This window comes from Acipenser ruthenus, chromosome 14 (assembly GCF_902713425.1).
Source record: "Acipenser ruthenus chromosome 14, fAciRut3.2 maternal haplotype, whole genome shotgun sequence".
Lineage (NCBI taxonomy): Eukaryota > Metazoa > Chordata > Actinopteri > Acipenseriformes > Acipenseridae > Acipenser > Acipenser ruthenus.
The window spans coordinates 578,454-601,770 of record NC_081202.1 but is presented as its reverse complement, the minus strand read 5'-3'; the positions used below and the strand labels follow the sequence as shown (position 1 = coordinate 601,770).

The 23,317-nt window shown below is 52.7% G+C and overlaps 2 protein-coding genes across 7 annotated transcripts; both read right to left on the bottom strand.

The window, feature by feature from the left end:
• Nucleotides 1-2,578: 2,578 nt before the first annotated feature.
• LOC131697375 (traB domain-containing protein-like) lies at nt 2,579-14,730 on the bottom strand. 6 transcript variants are annotated; one of them, XM_058985469.1, is made up of 10 exons: nt 14,646-14,693; nt 12,134-12,261; nt 11,099-11,177; nt 9,785-9,951; nt 8,876-9,016; nt 8,417-8,527; nt 7,786-7,925; nt 7,303-7,475; nt 6,485-6,581; nt 2,580-3,565 (listed from the first exon to the last, which is right to left on the bottom strand). In XM_058985469.1, the coding sequence occupies exons 2-10, from the start codon at nt 12,233-12,235 to the stop codon at nt 3,394-3,396; spliced, it is 1,182 nt and encodes a 393-aa protein (XP_058841452.1). In that variant the 5' UTR covers nt 12,236-12,261; nt 14,646-14,693; the 3' UTR covers nt 2,580-3,393. The 6 variants fall into 6 exon arrangements, with proteins under 6 accessions (XP_058841447.1, XP_058841452.1, XP_058841448.1 ...); XM_058985468.1 differs by having other exon boundaries at nt 2,581-3,565; nt 12,212-12,261; nt 14,646-14,730; XM_058985466.1 differs by lacking the exon at nt 14,646-14,693 and adding an exon at nt 14,465-14,620 and having other exon boundaries at nt 2,581-3,565.
• Nucleotides 14,731-21,759: 7,029 nt separating this feature from the next.
• On the bottom strand, nt 21,760-23,030 carry LOC117414416 (tetraspanin-7-like). The gene has a single exon (XM_034024171.3). The coding sequence runs from the start codon at nt 23,000-23,002 to the stop codon at nt 21,926-21,928; it is 1,077 nt and encodes a 358-aa protein (XP_033880062.1). The 5' UTR covers nt 23,003-23,030; the 3' UTR covers nt 21,760-21,925.
• Nucleotides 23,031-23,317: the final 287 nt, after the last annotated feature.

Genomic DNA, 23,317 nt, shown 5'->3' with positions numbered 1-23,317 from the left:
AAATGGAGATTAGATAAAGGGGCATTCAGAACAGAAAAATAGGAGGCACTTTTTTACACAGAGAATTGTGAGGGTCTGGAACCAACTCCCCAGTAATGTTGTTGAAGCTGACACCCTGGGATCCTTCAAGAAGCTGCTTGATGAGATTCTGGGATCAATAAGCTACTAACAACCAAAGAAGCAAGATGGGCTGAATGACCCCCTCTCGTTTGTAAACTTTCTTATGTTCTTCTTATGTTCTAACCCAGCGCTGGCACTGCTGTGGAATGGAAGGCCCAGACTCTCATGTTGAATTCAGCTCTGCAGTAGTCAGTGACTGGGGGGACAGGGACATTTATTTAGCTGACAAAGTGCAGACAGGCCAGTACCATGTAGAGGGACAAGCCTGTAGACCACATGGTGCTACAAGAGAGCAGAGACAAACACAATAACCACATGGCTGCTTTTAAAGGATTTAAATACACACCATCTTTTCATTTAAAAGTTGGTTTTGCTTTATTTAATACAGATACAGCTCCCGTCAAAAAGGGCAAAGCAAATGAAACAGAAACCAACTGTGTCCTCCCCAAACATCCCCCTATACCAACTGTGTCCTCCCCAAACATCCCCCTATACCAACTGTGTCCTCCCCAAACATCCCCCTATACCAACTGTGTCCTCCCCAAACATCCCCCTATACCAACTGTGTCCTCCCCAAACATCCCCCTATACCAACTGTGTCCTCCCCAAACATCCCCCTATACCAACTGTGTCCTCCCCAAACATCCCCCTATACCAACTGTGTCCTCCCCAAACATCCCCCTATACCAACTGTGTCCTCCCCAAACATCCCCCGGAACCAACTGTGTCCTCCCCAAACATCCCCCTATACCAACTGTGTCCTCCCCAAACATCCCCCTATACCAACTGTGTCCTCCCCAAACATCCCCCTATACCAACTGTGTCCTCCCCAAACATCCCCCTATACCAACTGTGTCCTCCCCAAACATCCCCCTATACCAACTGTGTCCTCCCCAAACATCCCCCTATACCAACTGTGTCCTCCCCAAACATCCCCCTATACCAACTGTGTCCTCCCCAAACATCCCCCTATACCAACTGTGTCCTCCCCAAACATCCCCCTATACCAACTGTGTCCTCCCCAAACATCCCCCTATACCAACTGTGTCCTCCCCAAACATCCCCCTATACCAACTGTGTCCTCCCCAAACATCCCCCGGAACCAACTGTGTCCTCCCCAAACATCCCCCGGAACCCACTGTGTCCTCCCCAAACATCCCCCTATACCAACTGTGTCCTCCCCAAACATCCCCCTATACCAACTGTGTCCTCCCCAAACATCCCCCTATACCAACTGTGTCCTCCCCAAACATCCCCCTATACCAACTGTGTCCTCCCCAAACATCCCCCTATACCAACTGTGTCCTCCCCAAACATCCCCAGAAACCACATCGAGGCTCAGCGATACAGAGTAAGACTTGGACCCACCTCCCCTCCACTCAAGGGCTACAGGTCCTGGGCTGAGACTCGTCCCAGTGTCTCTGAAATTCAATCACCAACGCTGTTTAAAATCTTAGAAAATGTGGAACTTAGAACTCTTAGAAAACATTACAGTCCATGTAAAAAAAAAATCTGATTCAAGATGGAGTTTACAGGGGCCCCTAACCCTGCCCCTCCTAGACACGGCTCAATGACCCCCCCTGCCCCCCTTCCTCTCAGACGCACGGCTCAATGACCCCCCTGCCCCCCTTCCTCTCAGACACACGGCTCAATGACCCCCCTGCCCCCCTTCCTCTCAGACACACGGCTCAATGACCCCCCCTGCCCCCCTTCCTCTCAGACACACGGCTCAATGACCCCCCTGCCCCCCTTCCTCTCAGACGCACGGCTCAATGACCCCCCCTGCCCCCCTTCCTCTCAGACACACGGCTCAATGACCCCCCTGCCCCCCTTCCTCTCAGACGCACGGCTCAATGACCCCCCTGCCCCCCTTCCTCTCAGACACACAGCTCAATGACCCCCCTGCCCCCCTTCCTCTCAGACACACAGCTCAATGACCCCCCTGCCCCCCTTCCTCTCAGACACACGGCTCAATGACCCCCCTGCCCCCCTTCCTCTCAGACACACGGCTCAATGACCCCCCCTGCCCCCCTTCCTCTCAGACACACGGCTCAATGACCCCCCTGCCCCCCTTCCTCTCAGACGCACGGCTCAATGACCCCCCTGCCCCCCTTCCTCTCAGACACACGGCTCAATGACCCCCCCTGCCCCCCTTCCTCTCAGACACACGGCTCAATGACCCCCCTGCCCCCCTTCCTCTCAGACACACGGCTCAATGACCCCCCTGCTCCCCTTCCTCTCAGACGCACGGCTCAATGACCCCCCCTGCCCCCCTTCCTCTCAGACGCACGGCTCAATGACCCCCCTGCCCCCCTTCCTCTCAGACACACGGCTCAATGACCCCCCTGCCCCCCTTCCTCTCAGACGCACGGCTCAATGACCCCCCTGCCCCCCTTCCTCTCAGACGCACGGCTCAATGACCCCCCTGCCCCCCTTCCTCTCAGACACACGGCTCAATGACCCCCCTGCCCCCCTTCCTCTCAGACGCACGGCTCAATGACCCCCCCTGCCCCCCTTCCTCTAAGACACACGGGGGGAGGCACATTGTGAGGGATTTGAACCGCGTACGGTTAGTCTGGAACATTCTTAGTGAAATTGTGAAAATAAATGTGTGTCCACAGCGGTAAACTGTGCTTTCCGATGAATACAGTGTTCTTTGACTCTGAGCTGGAAACCCTTGGAGATCTCTCTCCCTGCAGATAACTGAGTGTGCAGAGCGAGGAGAGGGAACGCAGCCCAACACCACGTCTGCGGAGGACTTTAATGCAACACATGCTTCTGTGTATCAAGACATTTTCCATCGTGTTTCAGTTCAATTCCAGTGATTTGATTATATTTTGAAGTGCATTGCTTCCAGAGGGCGTCCACTGGGGGGGCAGCGAGCGCTCTACAGGGAGGCGGATTGGCTGAGACGGCCCGTGAGGTTTAGAATCTCTAAAGGGTTCAGCTCTGCAGCATTAAAGGAAAGGAAACTTTCTGGATGTACTACTATAGAAAATAAACACATTAAAATATTGTGCAGGTGTTCAAACTGTAACCTACACCCGGACAAATTTTGGCACAAGAGGCAGTTTAGAAAAGGGGCGTGTCCACACAGAGAAGGGGGCGTGTCCTGGTAAACCCCTCCTCTTCCTGAGACAGAGGCGCTCCCTGCAGGTAATTAAGGGACCTACAGCCAGTAGGATTAAGGCAAACAGTTATTATTCATAACCCAGTAAACTACAAGAATAAAAGAGTCTCTGCTCCTGCGCCCGTTAGTGCTGTCCGGTCCGGTCAGGGCCCACTGGGCACGATGCGTCTCATGAAGGTCTGGACCACCGGCACTGACAGCAGAACTCGACCCACGCCAGAGCCGGCCCGGTAACACGCGTATCCCAGAATCCCCAGAACCGAGCCCTTCAGAACCGTCTTCACCACAGTGCTGGAGAGGGAGGGGGGCGCGACACTGAGATACACAAAGACAGAGAGAGAGAGGAATTAGAACAGAGAGAGAGAGGAGGGAACCACACTGAGATACACAGAGAGAGGAGGGAGCCACGCTGAGATACACAGAGACACAGAGAGAGGAGGGAGCCACACTGAGATACACAGAGACACAGAGAGAGAGGAGGGAGCCACGCTGAGATACACAGAGAGAGAGAGGAATTAGAACAGAGAGAGAGAGAGGAGGGAACCACACTGAGATACACAGAGACACAGAGAGAGGAGGGAGCCACACTGAGATACACAGAGACACAGAGAGAGGAGGGAGCCACGCTGAGATACACAGAGAGAGGAGGGAGCCACACTGAGATACACAGAGAGAGGAGGGAGCCACACTGAGATACACAGAGACACAGAGAGAGGAGGGAGCCACACTGAGATACACAGAGACACAGAGAGAGGAGGGAGCCACGCTGAGATACACAGAGACACAGAGAGAGGAGGGAGCCACGCTGAGATACACAGAGAGAGGAGGGAGCCACACTGAGATACACAGAGACACAGAGAGAGGAGGGAGCCACACTGAGATACACAGAGAGAGGAGGGAGCCACGCTGAGATACACAGAGACACAGAGAGAGGAGGGAGCCACACTGAGATACACAGAGACACAGAGAGAGAGGAGGGAGCCACCCTGAGATACACAGAGAGAGAGAGGAATTAGAACAGAGAGAGAGAGAGGAGGGAACCACACTGAGATACACAGAGACACAGAGATACACAGAGACACAGAGAGAGGAGGGAGCCACGCTGAGATACACAGAGACACAGAGAGAGAGGAGGGAGCCACGCTGAGATACACAGAGACACAGAGACAGGAGGGAGCCACGCTGAGATACACAGAGACACAGAGAGAGGAGGGAGCCACGCTGAGATACACAGAGACACAGAGAGAGGAGGGAGCCACACTGAGATACACAGAGACACAGAGAGAGAGGAGGGAGCCACGCTGAGATACACAGAGAGAGAGAGGAATTAGAACAGAGAGAGAGAGAGGAGGGAACCACACTGAGATACACAGAGACACAGAGAGAGGAGGGAGCCACACTGAGATACACAGAGACACAGAGAGAGGAGGGAGCCACGCTGAGATACACAGAGAGAGGAGGGAGCCACACTGAGATACACAGAGAGAGGAGGGAGCCACACTGAGATACACAGAGACACAGAGAGAGGAGGGAGCCACACTGAGATACACAGAGACACAGAGAGAGGAGGGAGCCACGCTGAGATACACAGAGACACAGAGAGAGGAGGGAGCCACGCTGAGATACACAGAGAGAGGAGGGAGCCACACTGAGATACACAGAGACACAGAGAGAGGAGGGAGCCACACTGAGATACACAGAGAGAGGAGGGAGCCACGCTGAGATACACAGAGACACAGAGAGAGGAGGGAGCCACACTGAGATACACAGAGACACAGAGAGAGAGGAGGGAGCCACCCTGAGATACACAGAGAGAGAGAGGAATTAGAACAGAGAGAGAGAGAGGAGGGAACCACACTGAGATACACAGAGACACAGAGATACACAGAGACACAGAGAGAGGAGGGAGCCACGCTGAGATACACAGAGACACAGAGAGAGAGGAGGGAGCCACGCTGAGATACACAGAGACACAGAGAGAGAGGAGGGAGCCACGCTGAGATACACAGAGACACAGAGAGAGGAGGGAGCCACGCTGAGATACACAGAGACACAGAGAGAGGAGGGAGCCACGCTGAGATACACAGAGACACCGAGAGAGGAGGGAGCCACGCTGAGATACACAGAGACACAGAGACAGGAGGGAGCCACGCTGAGATACACAGAGACACAGAGAGAGGAGGGAGCCACGCTGAGATACACAGAGACACAGAGAGAGGAGGGAGCCACGCTGAGATACACAGAGAGAGGAGGGAGCCACGCTGAGATACACAGAGAGAGGAGGGAGCCACACTGAGATACACAGAGAGAGGAGGGAGCCACGCTGAGATACACAGAGAGAGGAGGGAGCCACACTGAGATACACAGAGAGAGGAGGGAGCCACACTGAGATACACAGAGACACAGAGAGAGGAGGGAGCCACGCTGAGATACACAGAGAGAGGAGGGAGCCACACTGAGATACACAGAGAGAGGAGGGAGCTACGCTGAGATACACAGAGAGAGGAGGGAGCCACACTGAGATACACAGAGAGAGGAGGGAGCCACACTGAGATACACAGAGAGAGGAGGGAGCCACGCTGAGATACACAGAGACACAGAGAGAGGAGGGAGCCACGCTGAGATACACAGAGACACAGAGAGAGGAGGGAGCCACACTGAGATACACAGAGACACAGAGAGAGGAGGGAGCCACACTGAGATACACAGAGACACAGAGAGAGGAGGGAGCCACGCTGAGATACACAGAGACACAGAGAGAGGAGGGAGCCACACTGAGATACACAGAGAGAGGAGGGAGCCACACTGAGATACACAGAGACACAGAGAGAGGAGGGAGCCACGCTGAGATACACAGAGACACAGAGAGAGGAGGGAGCCACGCTGAGATACACAGAGACACAGAGAGAGGAGGGAGCCACGCTGAGATACACAGAGACACAGAGAGAGGAGGGAGCCACACTGAGATACACAGAGACACAGAGAGAGGAGGGAGCCACGCTGAGATACACAGAGAGAGGAGGGAGCCACGCTGAGATACACAGAGACACAGAGAGAGGAGGGAGCCACGCTGAGATACACAGAGAGGCCTGAACAAACACACACTGAGAGAGAGACACACACACACACACACGCACACAGCCAGAGACACACACACACGAGAGACACACACAGTGCTCAATTTGTTATGAAATGAACGTGTTGTTCTTATTATTGCTAACAGTGCAGTCTCACCTCATGATCTCCTGGATGTTGAGTGGTGTATCCCAGTTTCTCTCAATCCCAGGAACGTGACCCATCCCGACCACGCCCACCACCACTGCCGGGACCTCTGGGGAGAGCCAGAGACACGGGGGGGGTCAGTCAACACCCCCTGAACCTGACCTGACCCGACCCCCCCCCCCCCCCCCACACACACACACACAGACACACACACACACACTGACACACACACAGACACACACAGACACACACACACACTGACACACACACAGACACATGCAAACAGACACACGCGCACACACACACACGCAAACAGACACAGACACACACACACGCACACACGCACACACACACACACACGCAAACAGACACAGACACACACACACACACACAGACACATGCAAACAGACACACACACACACACACGCAAACAGACACAGACACACACACACACACAGACACACACACACACACGCAAACAGACACACACACACACGCAAACAGACACAGACACACACACACACAGACACACACACACACGCAAACAGACACACACACACGCGCGCACACACACACACACGCAAACAGACACAGACACACACACACACACAGACACACACACACACACGCAAACAGACACACACACACACGCAAACAGACACAGACACACACACACACAGACACACACACACACGCAAACAGACACACACACACACGCGCGCACACACACACACACGCAAACAGACACAGACACACACACACACACACACACACACACACAGACACACACACACACACACTGAGACAGACACACACACACACACACTCACTCTCTTGCAGTGCAGGGAGCTCCACTCTCTGGGCTGCCTGTTTCAGCATGTAGGTGAGGTAGATGTCTCTCTCAGCCACGATGGTGCGGTGCAGGTCAGGGAACTCCCCGATCATCTCTGACATGGTCTGCTCCAGCAAGTCCTTCTGCTTACACTTCTCAACATCCTCCTTACTGAGGGAGACACAGAGAGACAGTCACAACTCCAGAGGACAGACCCGCTGTCCTCCCCTCGCGGTCCCGGCTTTGCAATGTCTTCTTGAACAGTAAACCAGCATGCAAATGAGAGGATGACGATTCACAGGGTTTCTTTGGGTTGTGTGTGGAAATGGAGAGGTGTGTCATGATCTCACTACTGTAAAAGCAGGGATTAAGAGACAGGCAGCAACGTCAGCTCCCCACTGCCTGTCCACACAGGGCTTCAACCTGTCACAGTGCTGGGACTGTCTGTCTGTCTGTCTGTAGAGGAGTGTCTGTCTCTCACCTGATGGGGTCGGAGAGGAAGCACAGCCCCCAGGCCAGCTTCATTTTCTGCCACAGGGACAGCGCTGCGATGGCTCTCTTGAAGGTGACAGGAATGGGCCGGTCCCCCAGGTGGAACTTACAGAAGGGCACCTTGCCAGCCTGCCAGGCAGAGAGGAACAGCACTCACAATGAGCTAATTACAACGACCCCCTCCTTCCCCTTCCCCCACCCTCATCCCCTCTCCCCCACCCTCTCACCCCAGCCCCCCCTCCCCTCTCCCCCCAGCCCCCCATCCCCTCCCCTCTCCCCTAGCCCCCCATCCCTCCCCTCTCCCCTAGCCCCCTCCCTCCCAGCCCCCCTCCCCTCTCCCGCAGCCCCCTCCCTCCCCTCTCACCCCAGCCCCCCCTCCCCTCTCACTCAGCCCTCTCCCTCCCTCCCCTCTCCCCCAGCTCCCCCTCCCCTCTCCTCTCCCCCAGCCCCCCTCTCCTCTCTCCCCCAGCCCCCCTCTCCTCTCTCTCCCCAGAACCCCCCTCCCCTCTCCCCTCTCCCCCTCCCCCCTCCCCCAGCCACCTCACCTCCCCTCTCCCCCAGCCCCCTCACCTCCCCTCTCCCCCAGCCCCCTCACCTCCCCTCTCCCCCAGCCCCCTCACCTCTCTGAAGGCCTCCCTGAACTCCCCCCCTGGCGCCATGCCCAGCTGCTCAGTGATGTGAGCCGACACCTTGAGAAGCAGGATCTGCATCAGCCCTGACATCACTCCATTCTGAGAGAGAGAGAGCGAGAGAGAGGAGGGAGGAGAGGGGAGATGAGAGACAGAGAGGGGAGATGAGAGACAGAGGGGAGATGACACAGTGATGTGATATTCCACACAGTGATGTGATATTCCACACAGTGATGTGATATTCCACACAGTGATGTGATATTCCACACAGTGATGTGATATTCCACACAGTGATGTGATATTCCACACAGTGATGTGATATTAAACACAGTGATGTGATATTCCACACAGTGATGTGATATTCCACACAGTGATGTGATATTCCACACAGTGATGTGATATTCCACACAGTGATGTGATATTTCACACACTGCTGTTTCAGCCTCGTACCTGCTTGATGGCTTGCTGCACCTTCTCCAGGTTGATTTCTTTGGCTTCCTTCAGCAGCGTTTTCTCATCCATTTTCAGCATAGAGACTCTGTACTGACACAGCTCAACCAGAACCACGTCCGGCTGCACCGCCTGGATCGTCTGTAACATGAACACACTGAGCAAAAACTACACATCCCAGCATTCCCTGCACCACCTGCAACAGGAACACACTGAGCAAAAACTACATATCCCAGCATTCCCTGCACCGCCTGCAAGAGGAACCCATTGAGCAAAAACTACACATCCCAGCATTCCCTGCACCGCCTGCAAGAGGAACACACTGAGCAAAAACTACATATCCCAGCATTGCCTGCCTCACTATGCCAGTGTGACAATCCCACGTGAACAGCATGTTTAACACACCTCAAGATCAAATCACGAAGGGTGTTGTGACCAACTAAGAGGGTTTGGTGCATTTAAAAAAACTGATGCCACTGACTGGAGCCGTGCCTGGGAGGATAGAGCTTCCAAAATAACAACCTCATTGTCTTGATGGGCCTGGGCGTGTGGAGAAGTGTTTATGTATGAGCATGGAAGAGTATCTGTGCGTGTGCGTGTGCGTGTGCGTGTGTGTAAGGGCGCATGTGTGTGTTCGAGCATGTGTGCGCATGCAGAAGTGTGAAGTTTGCACGTGTAAGAGTATGTGCATGTGTCCGTGTGTGTGTGTGTGCTTGTGTGTGTGTGCGTGCGTGTAAAGGTTTGTGTGTGTTACTGAGTGTGAGCGGGCGTGTGGGTGTAAGAGTGTGTGCGTGTGTCAGAGTGTGTGTGTGTGTCAGAGTGTGTGCGTGTGTAAAGGTGTGTGCGTGTGTCAGAGTGTGTGCGTGTGTCAGAGTGTGTGCGTGTGTAAGAGTGTGCTTCGCATCTCACCCGGACCACGTCTTGCTTGCTGCTCTCGCTGAAGTGTGCCGTCCCGACCAGGTACACCACGCTGCCGTCCTCCCCCTGCAGCCTCGACACCGTCTCGGGGAGATCCGGACACTGCTGCCGGCGCTGCATCTTCACCTCCCACAGCAGCTGCATTGCATCCACATCCGCTACAGAGGGAGGGAGAGAGAGGGAGGGGGAGAGAGAAGGGGAGAGAGAGGGAGGGAGGGAGGGGGGGAGAGGGAGGGAGAGAGGGAGGGAGGGGGGAGAGTGGGAGAGGGAGGGAGGGGAGGGAGAGGGGGAGAGAGGGAGAGGTAGGGAGGGGGAGAGGGAGAGAGGGAGGCAGCGAGGGAGGGAGGGGGTGTGAGGGGGGAGAGGGGGAGAGAGAGAGGGGGAGGGAGGGAGCGAGGAAGGGAGGGGGAGCGAGGGGGGAGAGAGAGAGACAGGGGGAGGGAGAGAGAGGGAGAGGGGGAGGGGGGGAGAGTGGAGAGAGGGGGGAGAGTGGAGAGAGGGAGGGAGAGGGGGAGGGAGAGGGGGAGGGAGGGAGCGAGGAGGGAGAGGGGGAGCGAGAGGGACAGAGGGAGGGGGAGAGAGAGGGAGAGGTAGGGAGGGGGAGGGACGAGGGGAGAGTGGAAAGAGGGAGAGAAGAGAGAGAGAGAGAGGGTCAGGGTTCACTTTGTGACTGTCTGTTTGTATGTTATTTTTCTTTGTTTATTCCTGTCATGCCAATAAAGCTTATTGACTTGAACTGAACAGAGAGGGGGAGAGGGGTCACACTGATGAACACACACAGACAGAGACACCTCGACCTCCACTCATACCGTCAGTCACACACTCACTCATTCACACACCTACATAACCCTCGCTCACAGTAACACACACACACACACACCCCAGAGCCTCGCTCACACTCAGTAACACACACACACACACACACACACACACCAGAGCCTCGCTCACAGTAACACACACACACACACACACACCAGAGCCTCGCTCACACTCAGTAACACACACACACACACACACACACACACACACACACACACACACACACACCAGAGCCTCGCTCACAGTAACACACACACACACACACACCAGAGCCTCGCTCACACTCAGTAACACACACACACACACACACACACACACACACACACACACACACACACACCAGAGCCTCGCTCACACTCAGTAACACACACACACACACACACACACACACACACACACACACACACACACACACACACCAGAGCCTCGCTCACACTCAGTAACACACACACACACACACACACACACACACTCAGTGTTACTCACAGAGGTTCGGGGGGAGGGCAGGGAGGCTGTGAATCTCCTCCTGTGACGATGCTGGGGAGGTTGGACAACAAGACAGGTCCTGGAGAGAGAGAGATCGAGAGAGGGAGGACAGGAGACAGTGAGACAGACAGGTTCTGCTACACAAGACTCACACACACAAAGAAACAGCACCTTGCTGACAAATGTGATGGTGTTCCAGGAGGTCACTTTGTGTGCAGAACCCTCCTTCATGACATTGTGCACCTACAGACCCTGCTCAAGACCATTCACAAGATACGACTACTTACACCTGCACCTGGCTTATTTCAGAATATACTGGATGCACTGAAAATAACGGAGCTAGAAAAGTGTGATTTTGGCAGGAGAATGAGCCCACTTTGCCCCCCTGATCAGCACTGCACTCACACTCACCGCTCCACTCTGCTCCTCTTCCATGGTGGGGTCGGTCTCCTGAGCGACTCCCCTGATCAGCACTGCACTCACACTCACCTCTCCACTCTGCTCCTCTTCCATGGTGGGGTCGGTCTCCTGAGCGGCCCCCCTGATCAGCACTGCACTCACACTCACCTCTCCACTCTGCTCCTCTTCCATGGTGGGGTCGGTCTCCTGAGCGACTCCCCTGATCAGCACTGCACTCACACTCACCTCTCCACTCTGCTGCTCTTCCATGGTGGGGTCGGTCTCCTGAGCGGCCCCCCTGATCAGCACTGCACTCACACTCACCGCTCCACTCTGCTCCTCTTCCATGGTGGGGTCAGTCTCCTGAGCGGCTCCCCTGATCAGCACTGCACTCACACTCACCTCTCCACTCTGCTGCTCTTCCATGGTGGGGTCAGTCTCCTGAGCGGCCCCCCTGATCAGCACTGCACTCACACTCACCTCTCCACTCTGCTGCTCTTCCATGGTGGGGTCGGTCTCCTGAGCGACTCCCCTGATCAGCACTGCACTCACACTCACCGCTCCACTCTGCTCCTCTTCCATGGTGGGGTCGGTCTCCTGAGCGGCCCCCCTGATCAGCACTGCACTCACACTCACCTCTTCACTGTGCTCCTCTTCCATGGTGGGGTCGGTCTCCTGAGCGGCCCCCCTGATCAGCACTGCACTCACACTCACCGCTCCACTCTGCTGCTCTTCCATGGTGGGGTCGGTCTCCACAAGCGACTCTGAAACACAGAGAGACTCAGCACAGCTGCACACGCCTGGGAGAGAGCTCGGACTGTGGCAGGGGTGCTAATAAGACTCCTAGCAGAGCAGGCTTTACTATGAGCCTCATGTGTGTACAGATAACAGGCTCAGGGGTGGCTTATTAAACTCATAGTAAACGAGGAAACCATCAAACTGCTATGCAATGGGAGTCCTATTTCCACCCCTGTGAATCACAGAAGCTGCACATTCCCATCTCTACCCACAATGCAGTTAAAATGCTAACCGAAACCCTTAAGAATCATCTGACGCCCTGAAGACACTTTCTAGTGGATATTCCTTTGTGCTGCGCAGAGCAATAGAAGCCACCTCACGATATGATGTGATTGGATACTATCACGATATGGTGTGACTGGATACTATCACGATATGATGTGACTGGATACTATCACGATATGGTGTGACTGGATACTATCACGATATGGTGTGATTGGATACTATCACGATATGGTGTGATTGGATACTATCACGATATGGTGTGATTGGATACTATCACGATATGATGTGATTGGATACTATCACGATATGATGTGATTGGATACTATCACGATATGGTGTGATTGGATACTATCACGATATGATGTGATTGGATACTATCACGATATGATGTGATTGGATACTATCACGATATGATGTGATTGGATACTATCACGATATGATGTGATTGGATACTATCACGATATGATGTGATTGGATACCTATCACGATATGATGTGATTGGATACTATCACGATATGATGTGATTGGATACCTATCACGATATGATATGATTGGATACTATCACAATATGATGTGATTGGATACTATCACGATATGGTGTGATTGGATACTATCACGATATGGTGTGATTGGATACTATCACGATATGATGTGATTGGATACTATCACGATATGGTGTGATTGGATACTATCACGATATGATGTGATTGGATACTATCACGATATGATGTGATTGGATACTATCACGATATGATGTGATTGGATACTATCACGATATGATGTGATTGGATACCTATCACGATATGATGTGATTGGATACTATCACGATATGATGTGATTGGATACCTATCACGATATGATATGATTGGATACTATCACAATATGATGTGATTGGATACTATCACGATATGATGTGATTGGATACTATCACGATATGGTGTGATTGGATACTATCACGATATGATGTGATTGGATACTATCACAATATGGTGTGATTGGATACTATCACGATATGATGTGATTGGATACTATCACGATATGGTGTGACTGGATATTATCACGGCATTCAGGCTCCCCTAAATTAAATACAGGGGGCGACCAACTGACACCCCCATTCATACAATCAATTGCTTACTTGTTATCATGCATTATTAATAATAGAGAGCTGTTCAGCTATTTGAGACAGCCCTAATATATTACCCCTATTTATTTACATTGTACAATCCTCTGAAAGAAGAACATACAGTATCGTATCATTATAACCAGACTGATACATCATCGACACAGCAGAGCTGTGTCACAGGCACAGCCGGATCCAGGCAGCGATCAGCGAGCAGGCAGGCAGGCAGAGCCGCGCAATGCAGCACAGGGCAACTCGGCAGAATAACGTGGCACGGACACATCCGTATTATAGACACACGGTTGTTTTTCTGGTGGTCGGAAGTGTTTTTGTTCTACCAATGGAAATGAATCACAGTCTAACACTTTAAAACTAGCAAACAATACACTCTGTGATCCGCAGCTAGCAGGATATGTAGTGTGAAAGTTACACCCTTCTCTCCTGTATGCTCACATAGAAAACAAACACAGAGCTCTCTCGAAATCCTGACTTTGTTTAACACGGCGTAGCGCGTAGCGCGGTACAGCATTACAATCGAACAGCACATACAGTACAGGAAATGGATGTGTTTGACACGACAGCACAGCAGATCATCATTGTGTAATCATCGATCATCTGATGAAACTGCACAGAACGGAGTGTGCGCTTAGCTAAGTGACCACGTGTGTGATGCTGGGGGTAAATCGTTTAATTCATGTTATTATAAAACATGGGTCTATTTCACACAGACACATGGCACCAGATCGCACTGCAGGATACCGAAAACGCAAACTAGAAAGCTAGTCATTTTAATGCAAACCAGCCCGTCTCCTCCTGTCACTCACATATGGTAAAGCAGGACTCTCTGAACAAACAGTTCCCAGACTTCACTCAGACATCCGACCCACCCGCAGCGAACTGCTCAAAACAATCGCTAGTTTCAGAAGCACGTGTGTCAAACGCTTCAAGTTATTTCAAAACTATTACTGTATATGATTCCACAACAAGCACCACAAACCAGCCTACCTGCTGCACTTTCACGACACAGCCCGTCTGTTTCTTCAAAAGTGGACTCCAATCGCACTGCCTTCTGGGTAGTGTAGTTTCATGGGACAGCCCCAATGGGAGAACCGTAGTTCAGCTGTTGGCCAGCAGATGGGTATTGTAGTTCTTCGATCACCCGGCTGCTGTTTAGACTAGTTCTGCTTTTTTTTATTTGCAGGATGGTCTGTTTATTCCAGATATCATTTATTGAGTCACAGAGAGATATTTTAGCTGTTCACACACATTTACAGTAAATGCAGGTTTGTTTGTGAGTGAGGGGGTTGATGGGGTGCTGGAGGGCAGGCAGGTTTGTTTGTGAGTGAGTGGGTTGATGGGGTGCTGGAGGGCAGGCAGGTTTGTTTGTGAGTGAGGGGGTTGATGGGGTGCTGGAGGGCAGGCAGGTTTGTTTGTGAGTGAGGGGGTTGATGGGGTGCTGGAGGGCTGGGAGGTTTGTTTGTTTGTGAGTGAGGGGGTTGATGGGGTGCTGGAGGGCAGGCAGGTTTGTTTGTGAGTGAGGGGGTTGATGGGGTGCTGGAGGGCAGGCAGGTTTGTTTGTGAGTGAGGGGGTTGATGGGGTGCTGGAGGGCAGGCAGGCAGGTTTGTTTGTGAGTGAGGGGGTTGATGGGGTGCTGGAGGGCAGGCAGGTTTGTTTGTGAGTGAGGGGGTTGATGGGGTGGTGGAGGGCAGGCAGGTTTGTTTGTGAGTGAGGGGGTTGATGGGTTGATGGGGTGCTGGAGGGCAGGCAGGTTTGTTTGTTTGTGAGTGAGGGGGTTGATGGGGTGCTGGAGGGCAGGCAGGTTTGTTTGTGAGTGAGGGGGTTGATGGGGTGCTGGAGGGCAGGCAGGCAGGTTTGTTTGTGAGTGAGGGGGTTGATGGGGTGCTGGAGGGCAGGCAGGTTTGTTTGTGAGTGAGGGGGTTGATGGGGTGCTGGAGGGCAGGCAGGCAGGTTTGTTTGTGAGTGAGGGGGTTGATGGGGTGCTGGAGGGCAGGCAGGTTTGTTTGTGAGTGAGGGGGTTGATGGGGTGCTGGAGGGCAGGCAGGTTTGTTTGTTTGTGAGTGAGGGGGTTGATGGGGTGCTGGAGGGCAGGCAGGTTTGTTTGTGAGTGAGGGGGTTGATGGGGTGCTGGAGGGCAGGCAGGTTTGTTTGTGAGTGAGGGGGTTGATGGGGTGCTGGAGGGCTGGCAGGTTTGTTTGTGAGTGAGGGGGTTGATGGGGTGCTGGAGGGCAGGCAGGTTTGTTTGTGAGTGAGGGGGTTGATGGGGTGCTGGAGGGCTGGCAGGTTTGTTTGTGAGTGAGGGGGTTGATGGGGTGCTGGAGGGCAGGCAAGCAGGTTTGTTTGTGAGTGAGGGGGTTGATGGGGTGCTGGAGGGCAGGCAGGCAGGTTTGTTTGTGAGTGAGGGGGTTGATGGGGTGCTGGAGGGCAGGCAGGTTTGTTTGTGAGTGAGGGGGTTGATGGGGTGCTGGAGGGCAGGCAGGTTTGTTTGTGAGTGAGGAGGTCGATGGGGTGCTGGAGGGCAGGCAGGTTTGTTTGTGAGTGAGGGGGTTGATGGGGTGCTGGAGGGCAGGCAGGCAGGTTTGTTTGTGAGTGAGGGGGTTGATGGGGTGCTGGAGGGCAGGCAGGTTTGTTTGTGAGTGAGGGGGTTGATGGGGTGCTGGAGGGCAGGCAGGTTTGTTTGTGAGTGAGGGGGTTGATGGGGTGCTGGAGGGCAGGCAGGTTTGTTTGTTTGTGAGTGAGGGGGTTGATGGGGTGCTGGAGGGCAGGCAGGCAGGTTTGTTTGTGAGTGAGGGGGTTGATGAGGTGCTGGAGGGCAGGCAGGCAGGTTTGTTTGTGAGTGAGGGGGTTGATGGGGTGGTGGAGGGCAGGCAGGCAGGTTTGTTTGTGAGTGAGGGGGTTGATGGGGTGCTGGAGGGCAGGCAGGTTTGTTTGTGAGTGAGGGGGTTGATGAGGTGCTGGAGGGCAGGCAGGTTTGTTTGTGAGTGAGGGGGTTGATGGGGTGCTGGAGGGCAGGCAGGTTTGTTTGTGAGTGAGGGGGTTGATGGGGTGCTGGAGGGCTGGCAGGTTTGTTTGTGAGTGAGGGGGTTGATGGGGTGCTGGAGGCAGGCAGGTAGGTTTGTTTGTGAGCGAGGGGGTTGATGGGGTGCTGGAGGGCAGGGAGTCTCAGTGTAGTGATGGAAGATATGATGCAGCCCCTGCTGGCAGGTGATCAGCGCAGAGTTAAGGCGGGTAGTGGCAGCGAGAGAGCGCCCTGAGGAAGAGACTCAGAGACTGAGGATGAACGGGAGACTGCAGCCTGACTCACCCCAGCACACCTCCAACCAGGCTGCAGTGTGTCCAATAGCACACAGCCCTTCAATGGGAACGCTGAGCCCTGCGCTGGTTCAGCTGGTGAGGCCTGAACAGAGACAGGCTGAGGTCAGCAGCATCCCCAGCACTAAATCTACAGAGAGCTGAAGCGCAGCCAGTGCTATCCTGACGCTGCACAGAGCACTTTATACATGTCAGGAATCGTTAGCAGAAAGACATTTAACAAGGACCTGGCCGCTGAACATCTTTCTGTTGAGTCCCAAAGCTTAGAACAAACCTCCTGCAGCCCCCTAGTGGTTTATCACTGTGAATGCTGTTCAGAGGTCCTGCACTCTGGGCCGCTGCAGTCATTTATACACTCCACTGGTTTGGGTGGTTTAGGGATTCCTCTATATGTCACCTGAGATCCAGCACCCCCTGCTGGGCACTGACCTCACTTCATTGTCTTCCACATACTGACCACTGGAGGGAGCCATGATTCCTAATGTCCCCATCGAGTGAACCAAGAGCACTGCATATAAAGGCTAGTAAACTGTTGGCAATGCCTGAGAGGCTGAGATTCATCTCTCACCACTACACCACACTGCCTCCCTCCCAGCCCCTCAGCTCTCACCACTACACCACACTGCCTCCCTCCCAGCCCCTCCGCTCTCACCACTACACCACACTGCCTCCCTCCCAGCCCCTCCGCTCTCACCACTACACCACACTGCCTCCCTCCCAGCCCCTCCGCTCTCACCACTACACCACACTGCCTCCCTCCCAGCCCCTCCGCTCTCTCCGTTACACCACACTGCCTCCCTCCCAGCCCCTCCGCTCTCTCCACTACACCACACTGCCTCCCTCCCAGCCCCTCCGCTCTCACCACTACACCACACTGCCTCCCTCCCAGCCCCTCCGCTCTCTCCGTTACACCACACTGCCTCCCTCCCAGCCCCTCTCAGCATGTGTGTGCCTGTCCCTGGAGAGATAGTTTGTGCTTGCAGGGCTCAGCTGGGACCGGTGCAGATAATTCCTTTCCAGCAGATTGGCCTGTCAGCCGCAGCACAGTTTATAGCCCTGGCTGACGTGATGGTAGGCGAGGGCTTGATGGGAGCATGAAGTGTTCCTCCTCCCCTTTCTGTTCACCCTGCAGACCAGCCTGTTTGTGACACTGCTGTGAGTGTTCATGGAAACCACAGACAAGGAGATTCTGGGGCCTGAATCCAGATTATAGATTACTGTGCAAGCAAGACGATTTCTCAGAAGAGGTCCTGTATTCAGCAGAGTGTGTGTTAAAGATAGCAAGATCCTGAAGCAGGGCCTCAGAACACAGCTCACTGAACACTGTTTCATTGTTTCAGCACATATTTTGAGAGGGAGGGAGACAGGCAGTGTGGGAGACAGGCAGGCAGGGAGAGAGGGAGACAGGCAGGCAGGGAGGGAAGGAGGGAGACAGGCAGTCAGGGAGGGAGGGAGGGAGGGAGGGAGGGAGGAAGGAGGGAGTTAGGCAGGCAGGCAGGCAGACAGACAGACAGACAGACAGACAGACAGACAGATAGACAGACAGACAGAGGTGTTAAATTCACATTAGTCAATTAATTTTAAAGCCACTTTTGTCAAATGAAGTACACACACACTTTCTACAACTGATAACGTTTCATTTTTTTTCTTTTTAACCAAACAAATAAATCACAAATTACATAATGCTGAATTATTTACACTGATTGCTCCTCTAACAGGGAGCACAGACTGGAACAAGCAATCCAGTACAACGGGTTTGAGAAACAGCAAAGCACAGCGACAATGACACAGGGATTACAGAGATTACAGAAACAGAGATTACAGAGTGTGCACAAAGATTACAGAGTGTACACAGAGATCACAGAGTGTGCACAAACAGAGATTACAGAGTGTGCACAAACAGAGATTACAGAGTGTACACAAACAGAGATTACAGAGTGTGCACAGAGATTACAGAGTGTACACAAACAGAGATTACAGAGTGTACACAAACAGAGATTACAGAGTGTGCACAAACAGAGATTACAGAGTGTGCACAAACAGAGATTACAGAGTGTGCACAAACAGAGATTACAGAGTGTACACAAACAGAGATTACAGAGTGTGCACAAACAGAGATTACAGAGTGTGCACAAACAGAGATTACAGAGTGTACACAAACAGAGATTACAGAGTGTGCACAAACAGAGATTACAGAGTGTGCACAAACAGAGATTACAGAGTGTACACAAACAGAGATTACAGAGTGTACACAAACAGAGATTACAGAGTGTGCACAAACAGAGATTACAGAGTGTGCACAGAGATTACAGAGTGTACACAAACAGAGATTACAGAGTGTACACAAACAGAGATTACAGAGTGTGCACAAACAGAGATTACAGAGTGTGCACAGAGATTACAGAGTGTACACAAACAGAGATTACAGAGTGTACACAAACAGAGATTACAGAGTGTGCACAAACAGAGATTACAGAGTGTGCACAAACAGAGATTACAGAGTGTGCACAAACAGAGATTACAGAGTGTACACAAACAGAGATTACAGAGTGTACACAAACAGAGATTACAGAGTGTGCACAGAGATTACAGAGTGTACACAAACAGAGATTACAGAGTGTACACAAACAGAGATTACAGAGTGTGCACAAACAGAGATTACAGAGTGTGCACAGAGATTACAGAGTGTACACAAACAGAGATTACAGAGTGTACACAAACAGAGATTACAGAGTGTGCACAAACAGAGATTACAGAGTGTGCACAGAGATTACAGAGTGTACACAAACAGATATTACAGAGTGTACACAAACAGAGATTACAGAGTGTGCACAAACAGAGATTACAGAGTGTGCACAAACAGAGATTACAGAGTGTGCACAAACAGAGACTACAGAGTGTGCACAGAGATTACAGAGTGTACACAAACAGAGATTACAGAGTGTGCACATAGATTACAGAGTGTACACAAACAGAGATTACAGAGTGTGCACAAACAGGGATTACAGAGTGTGCACAAACAGAGATTACAGAGTGTGCACAAACAGAGATTACAGAGTGTGCACAAACAGAGATTACAGAGTGTGCACAAACAGAGATTACAGAGTGTGCACAAACAGAGATTACAGAGTGTGCACAAACAGGGATTACAGAGTGTGCACAAACAGAGATTACAGAGTGTGCACAAACAGAGATTACAGAGTGTGCACAAACAGAGATTACAGAGTGTACACAAACAGAGATTACAGAGTGTGCACAAACAGAGATTACAGAGTGTACACAAACAGAGATTACAGAGTGTGCACAAACAGAGATTACAGAGTGTACACAAACAGAGATTACAGAGTGTGCACAAACAGAGATTACAGAGTGTACACAAACAGAGATTACAGAGTGTACACAAACAGAGATTACAGAGTGTACACAAACAGAGATTACAGAGTGTGCACAAACAGAGATTACAGAGTGTACACAAACAGAGATTACAGAGTGTACACAAACAGAGATTACAGAGTGTACACAAACAGAGATTACAGAGTGTAGAAATGAAAACAAACAGCATGCACACACTGTTAGAAATGAAAACAAACAGCATGCACACACTGTTAGAAATGAAAACAAACAGCATGCACACACTGTTAGAAATGAAAACAAACAGCATGCACACACTGTTAGAAATGAAAACAAACAGCATGCACACACTGTTAGAAATGAAAACAAACAGCATGCACACACTGTTAGAAATGAAAACAAACAGCATGCACACACTGTTAGAAATGAAAACAAACAGCATGCACACACTGTTAGAAATGAAAACTAACAGCATGCACACACTGTTAGAAATGAAAACAAACAGCATGCACACACTGTTAGAAATGAAAACAAACAGCATGCACACACTGTTAGAAATGAAAACTAACAGCATGCACACACTGTTAGAAATGAAAACAAACAGCATGCACACACTGTTAGAAATGAAAACAAACAGCAAGGACACACTGTTAGAAATGAAAACAAACAGCAAGGACACACTGTTAGAAATGAAAACAAACAGCATGCACACACTGTTAGAAATGAAAACAAACAGCATGCACACACTGTTAGAAATGAAAACAAACAGCATGCACACACTGTTAGAAATGAAAACAAACAGCATGCACACACTGTTAGAAATGAAAACAAACAGCAAGGACACACTGTTAGAAATGGAAACAAAGGTCACTGAGCCACCCCAGTGCTGAGTTCAGAGCCCAGGTCACTGAGCCACCCCAGTGCTGAGTTCAGAGCCCAGGTCACTGAGCCACCCCAGTGCTGAGTTCAGAGCCCAGGTCACTGAGCCACCCCAGTGCTGAGTTCAGAGCCCAGGTCACTGAGCCACCCCAGTGCTGAGTTCAGAGCCCAGGTCACTGAGCCACCCCAGTGCTGAGTTCAGAGCCCAGGTCACTGAGCCACCCCAGTGCTGAGTTCAGAGCCCAGGTCACTGAGCCACCCCAGTGCTGAGTTCAGAGCCCAGGTCACTGAGCCACCCCAGTGCTGAGTTCAGAGCCCAGGTCACTGAGCCACCCCAGTGCTGAGTTCAGAGCCCAGGTCACTGAGCCACCCCAGTGCTGAGTTCAGAGCCCAGGTCACTGAGCCACCCCAGTGCTGAGTTCAGAGCCCAGGTCACTGAGCCACCCCAGTGCTGAGTTCAGAGCCCAGGTCACTGAGCCACCCCAGCCCAAGAGCTGAACTTCACAGATCTTAACCCCCCTTCCCCCCCCCACACACACACACTCCGCACTTCGTGTCTGTAGTCCAGGGACATAGAATTACCAGACTCTGTTATGCAGCTAATTCAGAATTTCATAAAATGTCTCTTTTAAAATCATTCTACAAATACAACATTCAAGTGCTAAGCAAAAAAACATGACACAAAAAAATACGCTGATTGTGTGAAGCCCCTGGCTCCTGCTCTTCAGTGCGGGGGCCCCCTCGGCCCCTCTGCAAGCTCGGCCCCTGGGATCCTGGCAGCCAGGAGACAGGCCAGCCCAATGCCCACAGCCTGCATGGCAGCCAGGCCCAGCGCGCCTGCGGCGATGTAGAACATGTTGTCATTCACAAAGTCGTGCACCTTCTGGAAGCAGCCGTGAGTGTAGATCCCGGCCGTGCCGGCGCCCTCTGGAGGCAGGGGGCTGTTTCTGCAGCCTTTCCGCAGCACACAGCAGCTGGCTGGCACTGAGCCGTTGGGCTCCAGGGACCAGGACGAGGACAGCCAGTCCCTGTAGCTCTGCACCCCGCAGCACTCCAGCGCCCTCTGGAGAGCATCCAACGCGTCTGCCTTGCCTTCATCCTCCCCGTAGGAGTGCACGGCCTCCTGCAGCCCGTTCTGGAAGCCCTCGGCAATGTCCTTGCGGTAGAAGAGTCCGGAGAGCCCCGCGAAGAGCCCGGCCCCCAGCAGGGCCACCTGGAAGAGCCCGTAGGTGCGCAGCAGGCAGCGGTTCTCTGTGGCCGCGCTGAAGCAGCCCAGGAAGCCCCAGACGATGACAGCCGCCCCGCTTGCCAGCAGGATGAAGGCTGTGTTGGGGTAGCGGTTGGTGGACAGCACCAGGTAGTCGGACAGTGAGATTTTGGCCCAGATACCGACGGTGAACATGGCCAGCCCAGCCACCCAGAAGAGGAAGCTGAACGCCATGAGGGCGAGTTTGAGCAGAGCCATGGTGCCCCGTCGTGCCCGCACCATGGGCCGGTACCTGCAGGAGGACCAGTCCAGGGCAGGGGGCTCCTCTCTGTGTGAGGGCTGGTCCTCGGGCTCTGCTAGGCACTGGCTAGAGGTGCTGTAAGGGGGCAGTTCACACACACCCAGTCCAGGGGTAGCTGAGCTCCTGCGGGGGTCGTTGGGTGTAGAGTAGGGCTTCCCGAATCCAGCGGCCAGTCCCCTGGGTGAAGACAGCCTCCTCGCCAACCTCTCTGCACTCCCTGTCAGCTCCAGGCTTTCCTGCCGGCTCACCAGGCTCAGCCGAGGCAGAGTGTCGTATGGCAGCTGACTCGTCATTGCAGAACCTCTCCACTCGCTCGCTCGCTCCCTCTCTCCTCCCCAGCCCTCCTCTCCCCCTCTCGCTCCCCCTCTCTCGCACTCTGCTCTTTATGGCTGATTGTTAATGCTGTCCAGACATTAAATCATTCCTGTGATAAAGAGGCTCGAGCCACAGCGTTAAGATTTTGGTTTTATTATGGGGATTGTTTTGTTTTGCAGAGCGCTCATCTCCCTCCATTCCCTCTCTCTCTCTCTCTCTCTCTCTCTCTCTCTCTCTCTCTCTCTCTCTCCTCAAACCCCTCCTCCCTCCTCCTCGCTCGTCACACTGGAAGC